Below are 24,649 nucleotides of genomic sequence, written 5' to 3'. Positions count from 1 at the left end.
GATCCGCACAGTGACCTGTGCCTTCCTTGGAGAGGCACTTAAAAATTATGATCTACAAAGACATTAACAGGACCACAGTCAGCGACCTGGAGCAAACTGAGAAGCAGCGCGCCTCTGGCTGGAGCACAGATGCATTTACCAAGGCCCTGCTTGGTGAACACAAACCAAGAGGAATATGTGACCATATTTGACCACCAAAATGAGAAGAGCCATTAACATCCTGAATTAATGGGCTTAGTGGTTTTCAGATGAGGTGTTTTCATGATGGACGTGGTGTGGATTCAGCAAAGTTTGCCCTTTAACAAATATAGCTTTGGTTTCAAAGATTTGATTAGCCTTAATACCATTAGGGAACCATTATTGATTTTATGCTGTTGTTACTGGTTTAACTATCGATTTCTGAAGCAAAAATTGCAGACAGTTGGCTTGACCAACAGTTAAGGTTTAGGAATGCAGAAGCAAATCCAAGGTACAGATGAGCTTCAGATGTGGACAGGCTTCACAGGGTTTAATAAGCTCTCCAGAGTTTGTCAGGTCACAGAGGCTTTTCTTTCTGTGGGATGTGCATAAGCCCAGTTGTTTCTCTGCGTTTGTTGTTTGTTTTAAACACTTGTGACCTCAGCCAGAGCAAGTGGAATTCATATGAGCAATTATCGCACGCAACAGTTAAAAAAAAACAACTCATACCAACCTTGGTTTATTGTACACCATTGACAAAAAAACTAAAACAAATTAAAATGATCTTAATCAGCAATCCTTGATCACCACCACGTGTTTTTAAAACAGCCAGATGTTCACAGTTTAAGAAGCCAAATAATACTACTGCTTTCTTGTAAATGCTAATGGTGAAAGAACAATAATAATGGTTTTAGTCAATCATCATTAGTACTTTGAAGTACAAATATAAATTAAATAAGACTCAAAAAACTTGTACAATAAAATGTGCCATAAACAAAGCTAATTAAAAAGCACTGCTTCCAACCTGGGTTGAGGGTTTCATCTTGTTTTAAAATTAAAAGCAGTATTTTTTTTTCTGAAGCATCCGAATGAATATTCATATCCAGATGTCCTTACAAAGAAACATGGTCTTCATTCTTTTCTCATTTTTAATCTGTTTATATAATATTTTACTTCTGATTGTCCTTTTCTTCTTTGGCAATCCTCTTTGTCACACCACTGAAATACTTCTCACGGAAAGAATTGTGTCCCCTGTATGGCATATACTGACCATCCAACAAGTAAGAGCTCTCATCTTGATCCTGCATGGCATCAAAAGACAAACATTAGGCTTGAGGGTAGCATGTTCAGCACGTATTGCCACCACTTTGCCTCCAGACTTTTTCAAACCATTACGTGCAAGGGAAGGTAGTTAGGTTTTTGTTTTACAGTTCAACGGCACACACTTAAGTCACCGAAAATATCTCGGCTGACATCACCAGAATCCCACCCCTGCATGACCAAATGAGCACAGGTACCATGTGCCACACAGGTTACTTTCCAGAAAGAATATTGTCAGGAGAATTCAGTCAGTCAGAGGTCTGTGGAAGGAGGTACAAACAGAAGAGAAATGGCTAAAATGAGCTCCTACAGTTACTGAAGCGCATTCAGAGAACTTTTTTTTTCTGTGCAGTATTCATGTATTTCTATAAGTTAAAGTTAACACAGTAAATCCCTACACATAATACCTATTTGACACCAGCCAAGAACACAGTTTAGAAAATTGGCCCACTGTATATACAAAGGTTTAGTTCATCATGCACTGTGGCTTTATACAATTAAAATACTTGTCAGCTAACATTAGCAATGCTGTAAGATAAACATTACATCAAACTTTAATCTGAGTGTTAAATAAAACTCATGGTAACTTCTAAAAACAGTTTTATGCTTCTGGGTTGATGTCAGTTTATTATCATGCTCAAAAGCAGGAAGGAACAGTGTGAAGCAGCCTCACACAGAACAAATGAACGGTACAAGGAGAAAATAAAAACACACAACAGAACTAAGCCTCTATTCCACCATGTTTCTTCTCAGTTTTTTTTTTAACCAATGCAGTAACACAGACATTGATTCATTACCTTAAAACGTTAGTTATTTGTTCATATTTGAAAATAAATTTCCTGTGGAATGTTTTAGCATTAGCAGGAACATGGAAGTAGATTTTAGGCAATACTTTTCATATTACAAAAGTATTACAATGCAAGGATGAACAGAATCCTAGTAGACAATCTCTCCCTTCAGCTCTTTTGTAGCCTTTCCAGGTTCTCACCTACCAAGATCAACACCTCTCCTAGCTTCAGATATCTTAATGAGCACTCTAAAGGAGTGAAAGGAAAGGTTTTTCAACAGAGCAAGACACTTGTGTGCATGCAGAAGGGACCTCTTCTGGACACAATGAGATATTACTTTGAAGTAGGTCTCACCTGCTATGCCAGCAGACATCAGGAATGTGACACCAGCTTATATTAAATTTGCTAAATAAATATTCAGTACCATGTAGATATCTATTATGTAAAACATGTACACGAGTAGTAGCAGCTGTATTTAAATACTGCAGTGTTGGAAAACAGGAGAAGTAAATTACTTCAGGAAACCCAATGCAGGCACAGTATTATCTTTTGGTCTTTTGGTCACCTGTGAGAGACTGCCACTTCCATGACCATTCTCAGGCTGACAGACAATAGCTTTTTAACATGTTTGTGAAAAAAAACAAAAATTACAAAATTGCTATAGACAGAAAACAAGAAGGATTCAAGAAATACTCCTCTCACAGCCAGCCTGTACCCACTTCTCCAGCCACTCTTTGGAAAAGGGCACTTTTTCTTCTCTTGAAATTCCAAGTCAGAAAACCTTCTTTGACATAAACACGTATTTTTATATCATTGGGATGTTTTAACAAGAATGCTTCGTAATTCACTTATTTTGAGATATTTGACCCTGAAGGATAATGATATATAGATCAAAGACACTTCAGGATAAAAAATAATTCCCACAGCCTCTAAGAGGTCATGCATGTGTACAACATTCATCTTTATTCCACTGGAAACAAAATGCTGATTTGGGGGGAAGGAATGAAGGAGGAAACCACCCTCTCCTCTACCTCCAAGCTGGTTAGGGCAAAGAGAGGATGTACTGCACATAAAAATAAACTGCAAGTAAAACACAGGTATAATACAGACGTCTGCATGCACCAGATGGAAACAGGCTTGGTGCACCACTCCACAGCAGAATCACATCTCGAAAATCCAGGTCTCATCAAGAGCTCTGCAAACACTGCTTGGTAAATGAGAGATCTGCAGTCAGGCATTAATTTCTTAGGAGAGATTACAAAGGAAGTTCCTGGCCACATCACAATTACTCCAGTTTAAGATTCCATTTCCTAACTCTCACCTGCACAGGCATGACTGTCTAATAAATATCACAAGTGCTTAAAAAAAAAACAACAAAAAACAAGAAAACCCAAACATCAACAAGAATGGGAATTGCTCCTTAAAAAAGGGAAAAGAAAATAAGAAATCCTGAACTATCTGGAGACACCAGTCACTGTTGAGATTTACTAGTCAAAAGAATTTTATAGGCAGTGTGAGGACTGATCAAAGTAACTGAAATTCTTGGATGTCAGAGACTAAGGATTTCCAACCAAATTCCAACTTACAATATTTTGTATCAAGGAGCTGAATGGGTACAATCTGAACACCAGGGCTAGGCTTCATTTAACTCCACAGAAAAAATAACTTGCAAAAAGAACCCCTTAACAATTTATTTATTCTAAACACCAACACTAAAATAGCATTCAGAGATCTCAGATAATGGAGAGGTGGAAGAGAAGGGGATGCTGAATGATAACAAGAAAATGCTGATTTTCTTTAAACCTTGGCAAGTATTAATTGACATTCTAAAGATTTTTATTCATCTAGCATTCCCCAGTTCAGCTTCAAGGTAATTACCCACATTTAGTTTAAGTTTCCAAAAAAGTCTTCCTAGCTTTATCACTGCTTCCTACCACTGTACATCTGGTGCTGGACAGTAGCTATAGAAACCACCTGTACTAATGTTATACAGCTATAAACAAAAAGGAGCAGTTACCAAATCAGGGACAGCAGGGTCATATACCCAGGAACAGACGCTGCTAAATTCAGCAGGAAAAATTCTACAGCAGTAACTACTCTGGAGTGACCATGTGACATGGAAATGCTTGAGCCATTCAGCAAGGTGGGTTTGTAAGCATGGTGGTCCATAGTCCCTTCCTGGACAATTATACACTCAGAATTTGTCCTTCAGACAAGTCTTCTGTTACATCTTACTACATAATTTCTAGGCAGCTCTCTTGGCATTAAAAAGTGGAATGCCACACAGGGAGGGAGAAACATAGGGCTTTAGGCTAAGGCTGCAGTTGGCCCTGCCCCACCCACCCTGAGTTCTGGGGGGACAGTGTGCAGATGTGCCATGGGGGAGGCAGGAGGGGAGTATGTATTTTGGGATGAATGCTGTGCTGGGAGGAACACTGGCAAAAGTTGTCTGAAATGTTAATTAAAAAAAAACCAAACAACTCCTCTGCTCATATTGTGCACATGCTGGAAAAGCCTATTCATATCAACATTGAGTTCAGGAAGAAACCTTTTCCAGTTGGCACAATTTCACTGTAAACTTAAAAAGAACAGACTGGATGCTTACAAGAGTTACATACCATTTGTGAGGTTTTTAATTCAACATATGATTTTCATGCTTATGATTTCTTATGATAGATCAATACTTCACCTAGACATACTCACTTCCTGCCTTCCCTTTGGTCTCCTTTTTATTATAGACAATTCCAATCAAATTGCATTACCAATTTCAGCAACTGACTGAATTCATCTCCAGTTAAGAGCTTATTTAAAGTGTTACTAGTGAAATCACAAATTGCTGTGAAATCTGCAATTCTTTACTGGTGGCAAACACTGGGGAAACCAAAGAACTGCATAGTAACAGTAACATGATTTCTAACATTTCTCAGCCATTTGCAAGTGCTGCACTAAACTGAATTAAAGGGCAATTGAGGGCCTGTTACAAACCAGTTTAATAAGGCAGACAGGAACTGTCTAAAAACATAAATGTTTGGCATATCCATAAAAATTTTCTCTCTCACTTAGGAAAAAGAAAAGCAGACAAAAGTATAATTGTTGAATTTTACAGTCATATCTGGCGAGTCAGAATTATCCAATTCAAAAGTTGTTCAGGATATTAATACAGGAAAAAACACATTCCAGGTAAAGGATGCTGGGGTGGGGACACTGCAACAAGGTCCTAAACCAAGCAGGCAGTAGCTAAGGATTCAACACGCATTTTGTTCTCTAGACAAGTTTTGCATCATTATAAGCCCCACGTGGGTTCTGTTATCTTTAAATTATCTAACAGACATCTGGAATACTGAATGTAAGCACTTGCACAGTCTTATCTAAGTGGCAAGCCTGCCAACTAGTCTCAGGTGCTCAGAGCTAAGCATTTCCAGACATGAACCTGTCAACCCATGAACTGAAAAGCAGGTGATGCACAAGAGGAGAATAACAAATGACACAAGTCTGTTTGCAGAAGGGTTGATATATTTTTAGGTTAGAATATGTTACCCTACAGCACTGGTAGCAATAAAACTGCTGTCAAAAGCCTCCCTGAACATCCTGAGACACACATGTCAAAAACTTTCATCCTCTACCCTCCTGGTTTGCTACTGGTGAAGTTGGCAGCCCGAGGCTGTACTCAACATAGAGTGTTTATACAAGTTCAGGTGCTGCTTGAGAACTACAGTCACCACAAGCATTATGAATGCAGCACTGAACCCCTGCTGTGTCATTAGTGCAAGCATCACACAGACACAGCAGACTGACTGCATCTCCTGCCACCTGAAACAGCTCTTCCAGCTGACAAGGAATGTACTAAAAACACTTGCTCACTCAGAGCATTTTCATTAAGAATTTGCCCCACTTGTGTTTAGCATCTCTTTTAACAGTATTAAGTGAGAGAAGTAGCAAGAATGGAAAGGAGACCTGAAAGCAATATTCCCTGGTCCCAGCGCCTCAGGAGAGGCACTTAGTGTGTCACAAAAAACAAAAACAGAAAGAAGAACCAGTGTGCTTTACTGTACTTGTCACAACTTCAGTATTACTCCAAAAGCTATAATGTACCACTCTAAAGATGAAGTAACAGAATTAAATAAGGTTTACCTGCACTGCAAGACCCACAAAGATATTTAGTATTCACTTGGGCATCAAGTTACACTTTGAAATTAATGGAAAACATGGGCGTTAAGGCAAAGTCTCTGTGGAGGGATTCACAAGTAACCATAAGTTCAAAGACCTTTTCACACTATCAAGGGACTTTTTCAGGATGCAGAGTTTACCAAAAATTGAGACTGAAAAGAAATAAACCAAAACCAGAACAGTCCCTTAAATCACTGCTCAATTTTACAAAAGCTCCAACTCTGATCATAAAAACCAAAGTATGACAGAAACAAGGATCAAATGCTGAATAGCACGAACTTGTCACGAATGCAACAGCTACTATTTTACACAGTATGATCAAGAATTCAAGCTTACCTTGAATTCTTTCACCTTTTCCATGGTTATAAGGCGCCTTGATGTGTGGCTGGAAAGCATCTGCTCGCAGTTGCTAATAAGTTTCAGGCACGGATGGCGGGGAATGATCTCTTCTGTGTATCTGGAAGAAATAATCCTTCTTAGTGCTGTAGACTCATAAAGTGGAAGACCTGCATATGAAACAAAATTCTTACAAACTCTTCACAGAAAAGTTTACAGTTGTTATGCACTTTAACCTGGTTAAATACATTCAGATTTTGCTGCTCCAGAGTTTTGACATCATATATTCCAATCATCTTGATGTGCAGTGTGTAGAATAAATTAAAACCTCACAGTAAAGAGACACTCTCCTCATTTTCTGCATGTATTTATATGATGTTAATGTATGTACACATACATTATACAAGGCCTGCTTGTATAATTTCAAGTAGAAAATATCTCAGCCAACCAGGAATAACTTATCCATGCAGAGATGTGATTTAAAAAATATTTTCCACAGTCAACATATATGAAGATGCACGAATAAGAGACTACTCTGTCTCCCTAAAAGAAGATCACTGCACTTCAATTTCAAATCTTATTAAGCCAGCTCTTATTAGACAGTAACATTTCTGAACTTCAAAATTTGTTTTTACAAATTTTTCTCATTATAATTACTTCTTGTAATGGCAAAAAAAAATAAAATCCAACAACATTTAACATTAGATTGGATTTAATGATAATCCAATGTTGCTGCTATCTATAGAAGCAAGTGTTTTAAATGCCCCACCTCAAAAAGCATACTATTTTCTATACAGAAACTGCTTTCTCTAAATTGCTTTCAATCCTTCTATGTCTCCAAATGCTGAAAGAGAAATATAAAGATTTAAGAGCTTTGAATGGGACTACAACAGCAAGAAGTATTAACCTAGCTAGTATGATAAATATGAGATGAGAGATCCTTCCTATATAGTGAAACAGATCAGTCATTTATTTCTAGATTTTGTAATAAGTGTTCGTGTAATACTTACTAAAAGCTAACACAGAAAATGGGCTCTGGCATTGTTAGGTATGATTTTGTACAGTACACCTGCTCCTTTCATTCTCCAGAGTTTGGGGGTTTACAGAAGTCAGACACTGAAACACAGAACTGGACAACTTAATATCTATGACTTGTATTTTAAAGGTACAATGGAGGAGCTTTATATTTTTCCTGTAAAGAGGTGGATTTTCTGAATGAAAGTAAAGGTCTTGGTCTGGATTAAAACAGGATCCATCTAGGTGATGGTGGGAAATTTGTCATTTCTTAAATAAAACAAGTAACTCAATACCAAATACAGATCTGCAAATAAGAAAAATACCCAAACTGTCTCTTTGCTTTCCTCCAAAATTTCCAGACCACAAAACTACCTTTCAGTCATTTCTCATGTAGATACAAGTATCTGCTGCTGCTAGGTGAAATCAGAACATGCTTTTGGCAAAGGAGAATGAAATTAATTCACAACTGCTTTTTTCTATTACACAAGACTTTTGATGCATCCAGTACCACCAAACTGTCTTTCTTTTACAAAGGTAGGCACCCTGCCACAACATTGTAAAAGTTTCTTTCCATAATCATACAGAAGGTTGATTTTAGAAGAATTTGAAGAATTTGGACTCAACAATGATTTCAATGTCTGATTGAACGAGTAAACTATAGAGTGAGATGCCATCTTGAAGAGGGAGAGATCCCTATCACCTTGTTAAAAAGCCTTTTCTGTTAGCATTAATGAATGTATTTCTACATTCTTTCAGGTAAAATTCAGAAACATGTAAAGCAAGAAATACAGAAGCAATAATTTTAACAGACATCCAATTCAATACAGTTTTAGCTTTAATTTAAGGTAATATACCAAGATCTCAATAAATGAAACTCAAGGCAGGTGTTGCCAACGGATATTTGATAATGCCACATGTTAGTAATGAAGTATCTTCTCTTCTTCCCACTTAATTGTTTTAATGCCCCATGTACATTATTACAGCTGAAAATAAAGTGATTATTCTACTCCTCTATGCTAATTCTAGCAACTTTAGTATTTCAAGTCATACTAGGATGTATAAACTCACTTTTTAAAAGGCAACTCAACTAGACCTCCCCAAAACAGCAACTAAAGTTCATCCCAAATACTTAGTTCCCAAGTTATCTGAAGTGAAACACTACACTGCTGTAGTAAGGAAGCATGCTTTAACCAAAGTTCAGTGAGCAGGAAGAAAAACACTGCTATCTTGATGAACAAAATAAATTCATTAATTCCAAAGAGGTTTTATTGACATGAAAATTAGCTATAATACTTTGAATGGAATTCCTTGCTTCGTCTATGAAATGTCTTATGAGAATAAAGGACTACAATACCAATTTTATATTTTACTAAAGACATGCAAACTACTAAGTGCACTCTTCTATTACAGAAGCATGTAACAGCAATGGCTCCTTTTGACTTCCAAATTTTCAAACCAGCATGAGATATAGAGGACTATCACAAGCCATTTCCATGGTGAAACCAGGGACAAGCACCACTTTATATAACAGTATAGTTTAATGGTACACAGAAATACATGACACTGTAGAAACCACCTTTGGAACACATCTGTATGTGGCAGACACCTTGAAACAGCTACTGTACATCAACTCCTCACTTTACAGTCAAAAAACTTTACAAAAACAAAACTAAAAAAAACCCCTCAAACCTAATCTAAGAGATGCTGAAGTAAGGCATGCAAACAGCTGTTTTTCTTTATATACTCCATTCTGATCCCAGGCTGCACTACTGAGTAGAGAGGATCCTGTAGTCTCTGCTGGCCTCTCTCGTCCTTAACAGGGCTGCTCTTGGGATTGCTCTCGGATGCTTCCTGCCTCTCACTGCCATCTCTTGGTCACCCAACTTCTATTTCTCAGAAGAAAGCTAAATCAGTAGTGCCAAAGCCCGAAGAGACAAGGATGATTTTTACACACAGCTCTATCAACTACTCTAGCAGAAACACATACAAACACCAGCCTTGCTTCTACTCTCTTAGAAATCTATCTGCACCTTGGAAGTCTAACTTCTAAAGCTTACACCTCAGCCCAATGGACACGCATTTACAGCGACATGCAAAGGCATTTTCTGCTTGGTAGAACCAAGTCAGAAATTACCTCAATTCAAAAGTTCTGTTACAAAATCTGGTTTCCTATATACAAAGTTTTAAAGTACAAAGTCTGGGCATTATTCTTAAAGTGCTGGTACTATGCCCCAAAGGAAAGCACAGTGAGAAAGCAGCATCCATTCTGACACACAACACAGCAGTAATCAACAGTACATACTCAGGCCTGTATATGGGCAGCCAGTAAACCAATCTTCCTCCCATCACCAGATACTCTGCCCCAAACTTCAAGAGGTCAAAAAAGATGTCACTTAGATGGTAACTGGATGAAACGAAGAAGTGATTTTCTGCACTGAACAAAAAATGTACAAGTGTAAGCAAACAAGAGCATGGGTAAAACCTAAATTTTTAACAATATAAATTAAAAAAAAAAACCAAACAAAAAAACCCAAGAAAAAACCCAAAAAAACAAAAACCCCAATACACTAAGCCACAAAAGCAGTTTCTGAACTTTGCAGAGCTACCTAAGACAATCCAGGAGTACAGCCTCTACTGTGAGGAATACAACTTCTCAAGCTCCCCCCAGCTGTCTCTTTGACTTCCACATGTATTAAAGATAAGTCTAAAGAACTACAGGTATGTTGGCAATAGTTATTTTGCACAGCATCTTTCTAAAGGAGTTAAAGTCAGAAGGCAAGGAAGGTGCCAGGCAGTGGAGAAGCCATGTAATATCTCTGAAAAGAAAGGAGCAGTGGAAAATGCAAAAGAAAAAAATTAAAGGTAAAACTACAGGTATTCCACTTAAGAGTGATTTCGCAGCCTGCAGGGACCAGAGAGCTTTCTGAAAACAGGAAACACATGCTAATGGTGGCTCACAGAGATGAGAAACAGGACTCAAAATCTGAACGCATGCAAAGGATAAGGAGAGACAACAAAACCAAGAAGGTTTCAGGAAGTGACACAGTGGTTTTGCAAACAGAACAAAAATGGTTTTTCTTCTTTAATTATAGTTGCTACCATTTTGTAACTTCTGACAGCCAACCAAGAAGTAGTAAATATTCTAAAACTGAGGCTGGGTTTCCATTAAGACATTTCTATTCTACAACAGACAAGACAGCTTCCCTACCTTCTTTCAAATGACTTAACTGTTTCCTTTTGTGATCCCATTCTGCGAGGAGCTTCTCTGATACCATACGGTGCTAGACAAAGCAAAAGCAAAATGCAGAGATGAGAACCTCACCCTTTGTCTAAATATTTGTTACACCATACACACACAACAGCGCACAAACTGCAGCTTATACAAGGTTAAAAAAAATTGTAAGCTTTTACAAAGTTAGTCAGTAAGGGAAATTTCTTCAAGATCTATTGAAAGTTTCTTGCTCCAAAAAATTATTTTAAAATTTTCAAGGAAAGTTCAAGGAAATCCCTTCAGCTGTAAGAGCTTCTAGCAGCCTACACGTTTGCTACATGACAAAGGACAATTCTGTGCTGTCTGTTAAAAGACATTCCTTAGATTTCCAACATGTGATAAATAATCCCATCCTTTTTTGTTCGACAGACACAAGCATTATGTCCCCTATAGCACTTCATTAACCTTTTTCAAAAAGAAATTAGGTATAGCAGAATTTCTTGTCAGCACATTACAAAAATGGTAATTCTCACGCGTAAGAACCACCAGAGAAAGTTTTCTCTCATACTTTTTTGCACATTTCTAATAGCATAACATACTTCATGTTCAAAAAAATCTGAGTTTGTGAGACTTGTTTCAGCATCATGGAAGCACCATGAAGTTTTGTAAATGGTTTCACACTCAGTTCTAAGTCCATATTAATATTCTACACTTTCTTGTTGCTGAACAGGCCAAATAAGTATTAGCAAGCAACCTACAAAGAAAAGTCAGACTTCCTACTCCTAACTCCTAATATGAATGTGTCATTGTAAAAGTCAGCACTTGAGATCAGAAATTGCTGTATCAAGGTCTTTCATTCGTCCCCTTGCTTTCTCTTCCCTCTCATACAAGACAAATGGTGTTTAATAAATAGATTTCTAAAAGAGCAGAGAATCCTTTCAAACTGCTCCTGCTTCCAGTAGCTAAGTGTACTGTAAACACATTAAAATTTCTCTTTGGAAGCATTACATTAAGCACTTAACACAGGTCTCCAGAAGTCCACCAGAGGTGCATGGCAGACTCCAATGTGCTGCCAACAGCAATACAGACCATTCTGATAAGAAGTGTATATGCATCAATCATGTTACACTTTTACTGAAGGAGACTACTTCAAAGGATGATTTTCAGCCATATTGATTTCTGCTGGTGAATGTAACACTGTCTCCATGGAAGAAAGGGTAATTGCCAGCTTTGCTGCTCCCAACAATCAACTTTGGAAACATGGAAGCTGCAGACTGAGAGCTCATCCAGACACTTAATAAATGCACATAGGCAATAATGTTGCAGTCACTGTTACTGGACAACAAAAGGCAGAAACAAACTTACGGTCTGTAATGATTGCATCAAACAACATCCCTTTTCTCCACGTTGGTCTTGAAGAATCAGCAACGAGTGCATCGAGGTAGTATTTCTCTAAACCATACTGTCGGAGATTAGCTCTGATATTTTCATCTGGCCCTCTCCATTTCTGGTTCTTTCTGCTTGCCTTGCCTGGGAGGGGAAGGGGAACAGAAAGGGGAAAAAAAGCATACTCAACAAGAAACTATTATATAAGAAAAGATTTCATATACTCTACCATTTAAACTAAAGGAGAATAATCAAATGTCACCAGAAAACCTGCAAAAGTACTTTCAATAAATTTCACAAGTAGTAAGGAAAAGCCAAAATACATGAGAAAAGTTCTGCTGCACCATCTGCATACGGTGTCAAACAATACATTTACAAAAACATTGGTTAGCAAGACGCTGTCTCCATCCATCAGTCACAACCCTGTCCACTAGGTCAAATATAATAATCTGCATATTTGCAGAGAAGTAAGAATCAGATTAGGATTCCTTGGTTAGGTTTTGAGGAGCTTCCCACATCATAGGTTAAAAGAGCATACAGCTGTGGTAATTATTATTTGGAACTTTTTTTGGTCTCCATTATTCTTCTTCAAAAATATTTCCGGCTTAAGATAATATTTTAACTAGCATACACATACATTGGTGAATAAAATTAAGCATGACCAAATAAATCCTGCAAATATTAATGCTGCTTTAAAATCCACTAGGTATCATCTGCTACTATCAGTATTCTTAAATCCCACAGAATAAGATTTCAGTGGCTTTGAAATATGCAACATACCTAATCCATGGATTGTGTTGTAATCTATATCAGTACCACAAACATATGCCCCAAAATGTGCTGAGGAAATCAGAAGGCCACCTACACAGGGGAAGAAAGAGGAAAAGTATAAACTTCTGTCATAAATGTCACCTGTGTTAGGAGTTTTTCCTCAGGAACTTCAGGAGCCTAGCACCAGCACCACACTAGACCCAAGGAAAAGAAAAAAACCCAAAACAAACAGTAAAAAAAGAAGTAGAACTATCAACCAGTTAGAATCATTATGTAATTATAATCAGACATAATAGCACTAAGTCCCTTGTCTGCTCTACATGATTTTCCTGATCTTGCTATGCCCCATGTCACTCCTCATCTCTGGAGATCATTCAGGAGGTTTGTTTATGGCTTTCTGTATTTTAAGCAGTAAGTTCCTTTAATCATTGCATGAACCAAAACTTTTGATTCTACTTTGCAAGGAGCAGAATCTCAAACTTGTCAAACAATTGGAAAACTCATCACTAAACAAATGGCAGTTCTACTGTGTTTGTTCTCAAAGCCAGTTTCTTTAATGGTGTCTAAAAATCAAACTTCTATAAGGCAGCCATCCCCACGCTGTAAGAAACAATTGTCAAGAGCCTTACAAATTTAAGTATTTCCAATGCAAACATAAATATCAAATAAAGTTTTGTAATAGTTTTCAAGAGTGAAAACTACATACAAATGCATTTGTCTGTGAGTAGGCTGCCCACTTTGTCAGTAGTTTTTCCAATGTACTTATTCTGTAATAAAAGCTTTTTTTAATTACTGCTATTGCAACCCACCTTCCTAATTAGAAAAGAACACCCTTACCAAAAAAAAAGTGTGATTTTTTTTCCCTTGAAACTGACATCAGGGGAACAGTCCACAGAATAGAATTACATTAACGCTTTAACAGCTTCCAGTGAAACAACAGACACACTGCAGGAGATGAACAGATACCTGTGAGACCAAGTTATTAATAAGAGTTCTGCAGCTACCAGAAATGTTTAGAACAGAACAGCAACTGAGAACAAGGCTGTGAGCCCCAATGATGTCAACAGTCCTGCAAAATAAAGGGGATGACTGCAGCAGGATGAAGGGCTGACAATGCAAAAGCTGTCTGGGGTGGTGACACCAGTTTTCCCATTTACCAGGAGCATGGAAAGAAGCATCTCAGGTGGCTGCACTGCCCTGAGCCACCCACTGAGTACCAGCAAATCCCTACTGTGCCATGTATGCACCAGAAACTTCTGCACCATATGGTAATGAACTCTACCAAAACCAAAGGCGAGTGAGAACAAAAAACTTTTAAAATTCCTCTGCTTTTTTTTTTTTTTTGTGAAATGGATCAGGGAAAAACAAGGTTACTCACCCCAAAGGAATCACCCATTTCCCTTCTTGGCTGCAATCCCTCAGAACAGATGGGCAGTACATCCGGAGGGTCAAGACAAATTTAGCTAGCCCTGACCCCAAGTATGGCATACCACCCAGTCCTACAAAAAAAGTAAGAAGAGAGTCCTTTGCCCATCTAAGAATATTTTAATCACAGGCAAAAAAAGCAGCTTGGAAATCATGAATTTACAGCTTTCAGTCAATCTCAGCTTGTACTAGCCCAATTGCGTTCATGCAGAAGGTGCATGGATACTTACATACTCTTACATGGCCAGCCCTTTGATCAGAATATGAAAGAGACACATACAAAGGGTTAATCAGGGAATCAGTCTGTCCCTGATGACTTGTAGCAGAATGATGATGGCACAGAGCTTCGAACCTTTCTGTCACATACTATTCCTCCACCTCTTCAGCACAGATGAGGTCTGGTCCTCCAGGATGTCAAAGAAAAACATCCTGTAAATTTGCAACTATGCAGTACTGCAAGTATCTTCCACAAGAACAATCAACAAGATTTCTGAGATAACCTGAACTGACTGTCTAGGAGGAAGCCCAAAATATTCACGTAAAAGACTTGATTTACTCTTCTAGAGGCTTCCTGGCTTCCTTCTGCCCAACACTGAGGAAAGAATACCTAAACACAAATCGAAGTTAAACACACAGTCTTGGTCATTCCAGTTCTGCTCAACAATAAAAATGGGAATCAAGTCTTCTAAAATTCAGTCTGGCCAAAGAGCACTTTATATTGCAAGGAAAAATGCCAATTGCCCATTCTTACACTAACGTGAAAGACTTGTGATTTGGCTTATGCAGCAAAAAAAAAGTCTGTTTGCAACAAGCAAGAATCATTTTGCAAGGTCATTCTGGTTTGGTATTATTCACTTTTTCAGTGTGAAAAAACAGGCAGAAACACAGCCAAGTAACAAAGCTGCACCAATAAGGAAAGCTGAACAGCAGTTCTTCAAAACGTTCCTCAGATCCTGGACATGTATTTTTCCAAACCCATCAGCTCAAAATCACTGCATCACTCTCAACTCCAAACCACTTCCCACAAACTGCAGTAACAGGGCACTGTTGTACTGATAAGCTTGAAAATCTTCTGAAGGTCCTCAAGAGACAACTGAAATTCCTGGGGCTTACTCAATAGAAGTGCAAAAGCCACTGCTATTTAGTCATAAATACACTCTACTGACAAATGGCATGCCACCCAGTATCCCCACTATCCCCTTTAATCTATAGCCTATATATTACAAATATCTATTAAAAAAAATTAATTAAAATTGTAATTCAAACTACTAGACAACTTGTGGAGAACTTTGTATATGTTACTTTTTGAACTCAAATACAACATTTACCTTGAATTTCTATAGCTTCATCATTTTTATGTGATTTTTCTTCTTCTATCCTTACCCCTTTTTTGTCAATTTTCACTCCCAAGAGAAAGAATGCTCTCAGAGAGTTTATTTTGTGATATAAACTAGCAGTTTTATAAGAAGACAAAAAGCCATAGACACCAAAATGAAACCAACTGCTAAGAGATAAGTAGAGGAATTTCTTGAACCTTTCACAGTACAAGCAAAAGGAGGAAAAAATTTCATAAGGTATCATTATGCATGAAAAAAATCAGGTCCTATACAAACAAAATTTAAGATAAAAACATAAAGCTCTCTAAACCCTTCTGTTTCTGAAAATATTATATCTATTCTCTTTTTTTATAGCAAAGAGAAGACATATGCTAATAAGAATTTATCCTACTAGTGTCCCTACTACTGTAGTCTTCTCTCACCCTAACTTCTCTGCAGAGATTTTTCCTCACTTCCCCATTAATGTAAGTAGTTTTAAATCTATGAATTCCACATGTGGTCACCTTGATTGAAATTCAGCAACTTGAGCATGAGCCAGCAGTGCCCTGGCAGCCAGGAGGGCCACCTGTGTCCTGGGGTGCATCAGGCACAGCATCACAACCAGGCAAGGGAGGGCATTGTCCTGCTCTGCTCTGAGCTGGGGCAGCCTCACCTCCAGTGTTGGGGGCAGTTTTGGATGCCAAAAAAAATAAGAAGGCTACTGAACTATTAGAGTGTCCAAAGGAGGGCAACAGAGATGGTGAAAGGCCTTGAAGGGAAGCCATATGGGGATCAGCTGAGGATACTTAAGTCTGTTCAGCCTGGAGGAGAGATCTCATTCCATTCTACAGCTTCCTGTGACTTGTACTGAAGGGAAAAGGCGGGGCAGGCACTGATTTCTTATCTGTGGTGACAGTGACAGGACCTGAGGGAATGGCTTGAAGCTGTGTCTGGGGAGTTTTAGTTGGATATTAAAAAGGTTCTTTGCCCAGAGGGTGGCTGGGCACTGGAACAGCCTCTCCAGAGAAGTGGTCACAGTACCAAGCCTGAGAGAGCTCAAGAAGCATTTGGACAATGCTCTGAGGCACATGGTGTGACTCTTGGGGTGTCCTGTGCAGGGCCAGGAGTTGGACTCTGATGATCCTTGTGGGTTCTTTCCAACTCAGGATACTCTACAATTCTAGTCAAGGATTCTAGGTCAGAAACACAGCCTTTGGTAAATTTTTGAAGAAACTACTATTGGTAGCTTAACACGATATACTCTGCTATAACTATATGGCACAAGCTGACACAACAGATCAGCTATTTCACATACAGCTGAGTTTCCCTGAAGCAAAAAAGTACTTCTATGCTTTGCACGGCAATATGTGGAATAAAAGCTCCCCCTCCTGGCTAAGATAAGAAAAGTTCAGCTGGAGAAGGGTACTTTGCATGAGCAATATTATCCTGAAGACAGGCTGTAATGGCACAACAAAGTGCTCCTGATAGAATGCTGCTATGACCTCACTATTGCTATGTTGTGTTGGATGACCAGAAGTGCCCCCAGCATTCCCCTAAAGAGCCAGCTCTAAAATGTTGCTCTTTGTAATGTCCTGAAAGTGACTGCAGGAAGTGCTTAGCCAAATTCCAATTCTTGGTCACTTTGATCTTAAGCGGTCCATGACACATATGGACTGGTGCTTAGGCCACGTGGCATGAAACACAACAGTGAAGACACTTTCTGAAAGCACAAAATGAACTGTTTACATCTTTGGAAGCTGGTCTCCTTCCCCAAAAACCCCATTAATGGTTAACAAAACATTAATTCTATAAACACCATTTTGCCTTTGGTATCATCTCAAATATCAGTTGGGCACCACAAGTCATGACATCAGGTAGAAGAATGGTGCAAGCACTAACTAACATAGTCTTCAAGTTTCTTCCCACCAGCTGAAGGGAAAAAAAATGTATATATACCTGTTCCAACAAATGGATCATATACAATGTCATTGGGCTTTACTCTCCCATGGTTTGCCATGATGAAAGAAAGGCAGGCATCCATGCTTGTATTTCCAATGAAGTGCCTCTTCTTTACACTGTAGGATTCAATGAGTTCTCTTTGGCCATCTGCAATCTGTTGAAACATTTAAAACCCCTGTCAGGTCCCAGATACGAGATCTAAACAGACACACTAACAAACTTGCTTAAGTGACATATCCAAAACCAGGTAACTTCACTTTATAACACATCACCTTGCTCTCTGACTTCTGAAAATATGACAGACTTCTTTCCAAGCAACAGATATCTTGGTTCAACACCTGGGCAAATTCTTCAAGACAGAGGTTAAAAATATACAAACATTTTAGAGAGAAAATTCTTTCAAAGAAATTACAATTAGGCTAACTTTGCTATTAGTATTCTAAGCATCAGAAAAACAATTCCTGGCAATTCAGAGTTAAAAAGATTTTAAAAATACGAGGATTAGAAATGCACATTAACACATGCGTGCACACACATGGATGCTATAAGGTCACACAGAATTTCCTTCTTCACTGCCATTTCTGTCACTCAAAATCTAAATTTAGGATAGCATGGACAGATGAGTATTTAAGAAAAAAGCAAACAAAGACCAAATGCTAGCATTTTTACATCAGATTTCCAAAGTATGTTGGAGAAGACCAAAGCAACCCGGAACAAAACACATTCGAACACTGTCCAACACTTTCCCCCCACCTCTGCTCAGCACCAGTCTTACTGGGTTAACAAAATACACCTGCCTATTTTTTCATGTTGGTTTACTCATTTTTAAACACCTCAGGAATTCAGAACAGATGGAACAACAGCTGCACTGTTTTGCTGCATTGCCACAACCCAGGGTGCTCCCACATTAATCACAGGCATGGAGAATACTCACAGATCACCCTAACAGATCACTTGAATTTCTAACTTCCCTGTACTATGACTATAGCTACACAACCTCTGCAGTGGTTCTCCCTCCTTCCAGATGCCCTTGACTCCAGGACACTGCAAGCACATATTTCCATCAGCGGTTAGTGCCATTCTGGGAGGTATCTTTTGAGGAGCCACATTTTCCTCACAAAAAACATAAAACACCAGATCAGATTTCCTCAGGATATCCTAATAATGCAGCAGGTATAGAGTGCATATGGCCAGCAGTCAAGAACATTTGTAGTGAAGACTACAGATGCCAGATTCCAGACAGTTTCTGTCCTTGGTTCCTTCTGCACTGTCAGTGTTCCCTTGGGCAGGTACCTGCCTGTGGGGTGGATTCACTGATGAGGGATCAGCCTCAGGGACCAGTCTGCACCTTTCCATGGAGGTGCCTGCCTGGATCATTCAAACCACTTACAGAATGCTCCAGTGAGGCTGATGCCACTCAGCAGGGCCAAAAGCCATCTACAGTTCTGTACAACTTTCTGTGTGCTTGAAACAGGTGCTTTCAGCTGCAGCGAGGTCCAAAAAAATGTAACACACCACCCTAGCTGTGCAGTCTCACTGCTTGTGCTGAGTTCTCTCAGTAGATGGCAACACAAAGGTGTGTTTCCAGATACAAATGCATTTTTTCCACCTCTAAATTGTTCAGTACAGCCACTTTTTCTGGGTCACAGTAAGGACTCTCAAGACTTGCTTCAGTGACATTAAGCAGTGACACTTCATTATGCAGTGACAAATTCAGACAATGATATTTTCTGCCTCTATTAAAGATCAAAACACTTTTTACATTTAAACTGAAGTACACTCTCCTGAAAATACAAGCTTGTAAGAACTGAAGCAAACATGCTCACGCACCCATCTACCAAAATACAGATGAATGGGCTCTTCTGGAACATCGTTTGGGTTCATTCCATAATCTTCCAAAATCCAAAATATGTGTTCTGGATTCTTTAAATTTACTTTTCCTTTGAATGGCAGAAATTCAAGGGCCTAGACAATAAAGAAAAACAGTGGAAAATAGGGTCAATTTTTTTAAAACAGGTGCCTTCACCCCCAAGGAAAAAAACAAAAAAAACCAAAAACCAACAAAAAAAAAAAAAAAACCCAGCAAAAAATCCACAATTTCACTTGTGAGAAATGGTATATTAGTATTAAAAAGTTCTTTCGATTTTCACTGGATTTTTGAAATGCCTTTCTTCTAAATAAAAATAGCTCAAATGATTAGGGATTAGAAATTGGGAACCAGAACACTTTTTAATAACTGAACAGAACTCAATTCAGAGGTAATTAACTGTGCATGTGAATTATGCAATGTTCAAGTTATAGAAACAACACTGATGGTGAACAATGGGATGTGAAATTTCAGTGATGTGCAGCTACAGCAGTTGACATACTTGGCATTATTTAATGTACACAAAAACTGAACAAACAGGGACAAATAGCTACTACTAATACAAATAATTTCTGTCTCTGTAAATAAAGTAAATTGAATAAATAGATGCCAAAATAGAATGTGGAAGAACAGAAATAAACAGAATTTTGGAAAAACTTCCTAATAGCTAGGAGGATAGCTAGGAGGAGAGCACAAGTACAGACAAGAACAAGATAACAGAAAAGGAGATCAGCACACAATCCACAGCTTGCAGCTGAAGTTACTTGTTCCACATTCTGCAACAATAAAAGCCTAATAAGGAGATCAAGTAACAGATTTTCCAAAAATCTAGCACCTAACTCTTGCCATTTGTATCTTACAGTTTCCAGCAATAAGCTTCAGTTTCCCCAGCACACTGGGCTGAAATCAGCAGTGATATTTGTTTGACTTTGTATATGCTTTAAACAGTTGGTTTATAGAGGGAAAAAAAACATTGTGAATTTTGAGAGAATGTTAATTCAGACATAGAAATCTCATTTAGACCTGATAAGACATAAGCCATAAAACTCCTTAAGTTCTTGAAGAAACTTAAATACACTGACAGCATGGAATAATAACAACATGAATAGATTAAACTAAACAAAGATTTCTTAACTGTCTACTTACATCAATCTTTTGTATTTTCTGTGCTTGGCTCAGTGTTTTATTAAATGTATGAATATGCACTTTGTAAGTAGAGTCTGACTGTAGATATGGAAGCTGAACAAAAAAAAAAAGGCAAAGACACTTTAATTAGTACAGATGCAGTGCTATTCAGTGGGCTTAAGGAACCATATTATCCAGATCCTTTATATGTATACCATCTTGTCTGTTGGATAGTTCTTCAAAGATGCATAGAGCTCCCCGGCAGATCTTCCATGGCCCCACAGTTCAAATATAGACCTGAAATTACAAAGTTTTTGAGAGTGCAGTCACGCAGAGCAAAGAAAATACCTTACAGACACCTGTTCCTTTTAACCTACTTGGCCAATGTATTTAGGCTTTACTTCATGGAGTATTAAAATGTGGGATTTAATTCTCGACAAATGTTGTAATTTTTGTTTCTAACAAGCATTTTTAATCCTAGGCTGATATTTCAATTATGCTTTTTTTTTTTTTTGCATAGTAACATGTACCAAAAAGCTTCAGAGCTTTTCATATTGACTAGCAGTGCAATGGAGGTACTCCAGTGATCTTGTTCTACAACTAACATGTCTCCCCACAACCAGCAGCAGGACAGAAAAATAAGCCGTGGGCTAGTTATGCTTTGTACATAGAATTAGCATATATTAGCTGAGAATGCACTGTGTGCAGAACACCTGCAAGCTGTTTTGTCATATTTTACTCTCCTAGTTGCCCACAGCTGCTTTTTGAAATGCAGCACTCCATTCTTTAGGCAAGAGTGGAGAGCCCAAGTCATTGTAGGCAAAACTGAATACCTGAGACAACAAGAACCCAACACGGACTATGCAACACTCTGCAGAGGGGCCCAAGCTCTGAAGAACACAGCACAGACACCACAAATTTAGTATGGTCAGAGAGACATAACACACCTATGCTGCTTCTCATCCTGAGCCATACTTCAAGGCCTCTCTCACGCACCTCACTGGAAAGCATGTTATTCAGACACCTCTGAAAAGGACCAACTAGAACAATCACTCTCCAGCATATTCCTGTGCTGTTGAATTTCCTAGAAGGGACCTCTGCTGCAGCAGTCAGGGCTGAAGGCTCAGATGCCAGCACTGAGGGAGGGTGACATAACCTTTCCCGTCCAAACATGACTGTCAGTTTTAACGTATCACTGGTTTCAACTTTCAATTCCATAGGTATTTTAGAAAAGGCCATTAACTGAGCATTATACAAGGCACATAAAACATGAGTGACACTACAAGTACTGTCTCTGGAGTGAAGAACACCATTTTGAGACCCTGAACTGATCATGCACTGAATAAAGACGACAGACAGGCATGCTACATAATTACAGGAGTCCTACAGGCTCCATTAACACTTTCTCAATTCTAGAGGGAATCAGAGACTATTTTATGACTCCATACAAAACTGATATTTACCATAATAGAACAAAATGCCACTGCTTATGTTATTATTTACAATACTTTTCATCTCTTACTTTGCACATACTGTCCGCTTCATCAGTCCCCTCGCCATCTCTTCTGAAGGAATATTGAGAATCCAAAAGGGAGACTGCAATCAAGAGAAAGTAAGTGGTGCAAATACCTAGCTGGAGGATGACAACTACACAATTCTGTTCTATAAAAACAGAACATGAATACTGAAGATTTAAAAAAAATAATACAAAATTACATCTGTTACCTTTAATCATACAGAGAACACGCAGATAAAATAACTGAGACAAAAGCTGTTTACTCAGCTTGAATGTCTGAGAAATTCTGTTATGTATTTAATTTTTCCAACATAACTGACTTGGTAAAATACTGTTAGCTTGATTATTCATCCACTAAAGACCTTGCTACACACAAGCAGCAACTAAATCCCAATTCTCTGACCAAGAACTGAGACGAAAATAGTATGGCTTCCCAACTGCATTCCTCTTCTGTCTCACTGATTTAGAGGGAAACACCATTTCCAAACTGCTGCTGAGTGTTTTCAGGGTTTACCTATCCTAAAAAGCAAGAGGAGAGCCTCCCAGCAGATGGCACTGCTTATTTTCATGATGGTAAATGAAGACAACCTAGCTGCATTTTGTGCATCTTTTTTTTTTCAGTTGTGAGTCTTTACTGAAATTGAGAAGTCCTCAGTTTTGGGAAGGTTTCCGATTTTCCTAAGGAATTTCAATATTTATTTAGTTGACTACAATTAACAAAAGTACTGTAAAGAACATACTTTCATACCATATACACACTCAAGTAAAATATTTGGTCCTCACTTACATTTACATGAATTTCCTGCTCGCCACAAAACTGTCCACCACAAAGGGAGAGCAATGATGTTATTTCCTGAAGTGAAAATATAAGGGTCAGGCTTTGGAATCATTAACTAATGGGCAAGGCAAGGCAAGGCATGAGACAAATTCTAATGCAGATGGTGGATAAGTCAGAAGTTCACAAGTAAATTCAGACTGTATGTGCAGTTCACGGATTTAAAATAAAAAAATAAGACTTCCCTGCTATAAAAACAGCTTTCTCAAAATTCACTGGCAAATGTCAGGAAATTCTCAGTAATCAAACCCCAGCATTTTGTTTATTCTTCTCCATCAGAATCTTAACTGCTTAATCCTACACTCTCACAACAATAATCATCTTACAATATTATCCAATCTCTTCTTAAAATATTTTTCGGACTAGTACACATAAAAGTGATGTTTCACTAGTAACACTAACCCAGGGCCAGCATCAGCCAATAACCTGGCAAAAATAAAATCTGTCCTTGCTTGTTCCATTAAGTTTTAGACAAATCATGTCCCTAACATGGCTCGTCACAAAACCAAACAAGCTGAGCAGTCACCAGAATAAATGATAAATGGCTCTGCTTTCTTCCACAGCTATATCAACCAAGTGTCACCAAAACCTTGATAAGAAGAAAAACTTTCTCTGTCACCTATATATCATCTTCTTTTTATTTCATCCGATGACCTTGCCTAAAGAAAAATCAAGTTGATCATAAAGGGAATTCAGATTCCAGTCCCACAACTCAAATAGGAAAACGCAATGCACAGAAAAAACCCTTAATGAAAACAAGGAAAATAAATTATTCAAGACACGTTAAACATTTTGTAACATGTAACAGCCCAATCGACGAAGGAGCATCACCCTGTGGAACCGACCGCGGCACTGAGTGCCACATCCAGCGTTTCCCTGCAGGCTGCAGGGCCGGGGATTGCAGCAGCTCCGGGCAGCCCATGGAGAGAGGCCCGGGCGGGAGCCCAGGCAGCGCCAGCCACTCCCGCACCCAGGGCACGCATAACTCCAACAAACTTGAGAAGTCACCAAAGACAAAACCACGAAAGCTTTTTTGTAACCCCAGCTTCCCCGTCTCACACGGGAGCCCCAGGCACTCTGCTGGCAACCTCTCCTAGCGCCAGAGGCTGTGGAAAAGCGAGCGGAAGGAAAGCGCTGCCTTCAAGTCACCACGCGAAGGCTCTCCATGAGCCTGGGGCAGGAGAGGGAAGAAGGAGCCCCGCGCCTGGGAGTCCCTTCCCACAGGACGCGGGGAGGGGCGAGGGAAGAGGCGCCGGGCGCTCCGAGCCCCCGGCTCTCCCGGAGAGAGGGGAGCCCCGCCGGGATCCGGCTCCCGGCGCACCCGGGGCCGCGCTGCCCGGGAGCGCCCCGGAGGGAACGGAGAGCAGTGCCTCACCCGGCCCCGGCCCCGGCCCCGGCCCCGGCCCCGGCCCCGGCCCCGGCCCCGGCCCCGGCCCCGGCCCCGGCCCCGGCCCCGGCCCCGGCCCCGGCCCCGGCCCCGGCCCCGGCCCCGCGCAGCGCTCACCGGCAGGCGGAACTCGAGGTGCTCCTGCGCCAGCAGCAGCAAATAGCGCCGCAGCGCCTGGGCCGCCATGTCCGGCCATCCCCCGCCTTCCGCATGCGCCGCCGGCAGGGAAGGGCGGGAGCGGCGGGAGTAGCCCGGGAAGGGGCGG

The 24,649-nt window shown here is 39.5% G+C and overlaps 1 protein-coding gene across 3 annotated transcripts; it reads right to left on the bottom strand.

Annotated features, from left to right (window-relative positions):
* Positions 1-690: 690 nt before the first annotated feature.
* Positions 691-23,706, bottom strand: TRMT11 (tRNA methyltransferase 11 homolog). Of its 3 annotated transcripts, XM_062488785.1 has the most exons (14): positions 23,617-23,706; positions 22,950-23,015; positions 22,169-22,242; positions 20,862-20,943; positions 20,668-20,760; positions 19,485-19,619; positions 19,320-19,322; positions 17,652-17,808; positions 12,964-13,044; positions 12,163-12,327; positions 10,795-10,867; positions 9,889-10,020; positions 6,570-6,690; positions 691-1,259 (listed from the first exon to the last, which is right to left on the bottom strand). In XM_062488785.1, exons 3-14 carry the CDS (start codon positions 22,204-22,206, stop codon positions 1,128-1,130), a joined length of 1,212 nt encoding a protein of 403 aa, XP_062344769.1. In that variant the 5' UTR covers positions 22,207-22,242; positions 22,950-23,015; positions 23,617-23,706; the 3' UTR covers positions 691-1,127. The 3 variants fall into 3 exon arrangements, with proteins under 3 accessions (XP_062344769.1, XP_062344768.1, XP_062344770.1); XM_062488784.1 differs by lacking the exon at positions 19,320-19,322; XM_062488786.1 differs by lacking the exons at positions 691-1,259; positions 19,320-19,322 and having other exon boundaries at positions 6,653-6,739.
* Positions 23,707-24,649: the final 943 nt, after the last annotated feature.

Source organism: Cinclus cinclus, chromosome 3 (genome assembly GCF_963662255.1).
Source record: "Cinclus cinclus chromosome 3, bCinCin1.1, whole genome shotgun sequence".
Lineage (NCBI taxonomy): Eukaryota > Metazoa > Chordata > Aves > Passeriformes > Cinclidae > Cinclus > Cinclus cinclus.
This window is presented reverse-complemented; position numbering and strand designations above follow the sequence as displayed.

Bases quoted from the DNA above. Each gene is read 5' to 3' on its own strand.
- TRMT11 (XM_062488785.1), bottom strand. From the start codon at position 22,206: ATGGCGAGGGGACTGATGAAGCGGACAGTATGTGCAAA. The intron at 20,761-20,861 runs GTATACATATAA...TTTTTTGTTCAG, and splicing joins ACTATCCAACAGACAAGATG to CTTCCATATCTACAGTCAGA. The intron at 13,045-17,651 runs GTATATATACAT...TCCCCTGTGTAG, and splicing joins TGATCCATTTGTTGGAACAG to GTGGCCTTCTGATTTCCTCA.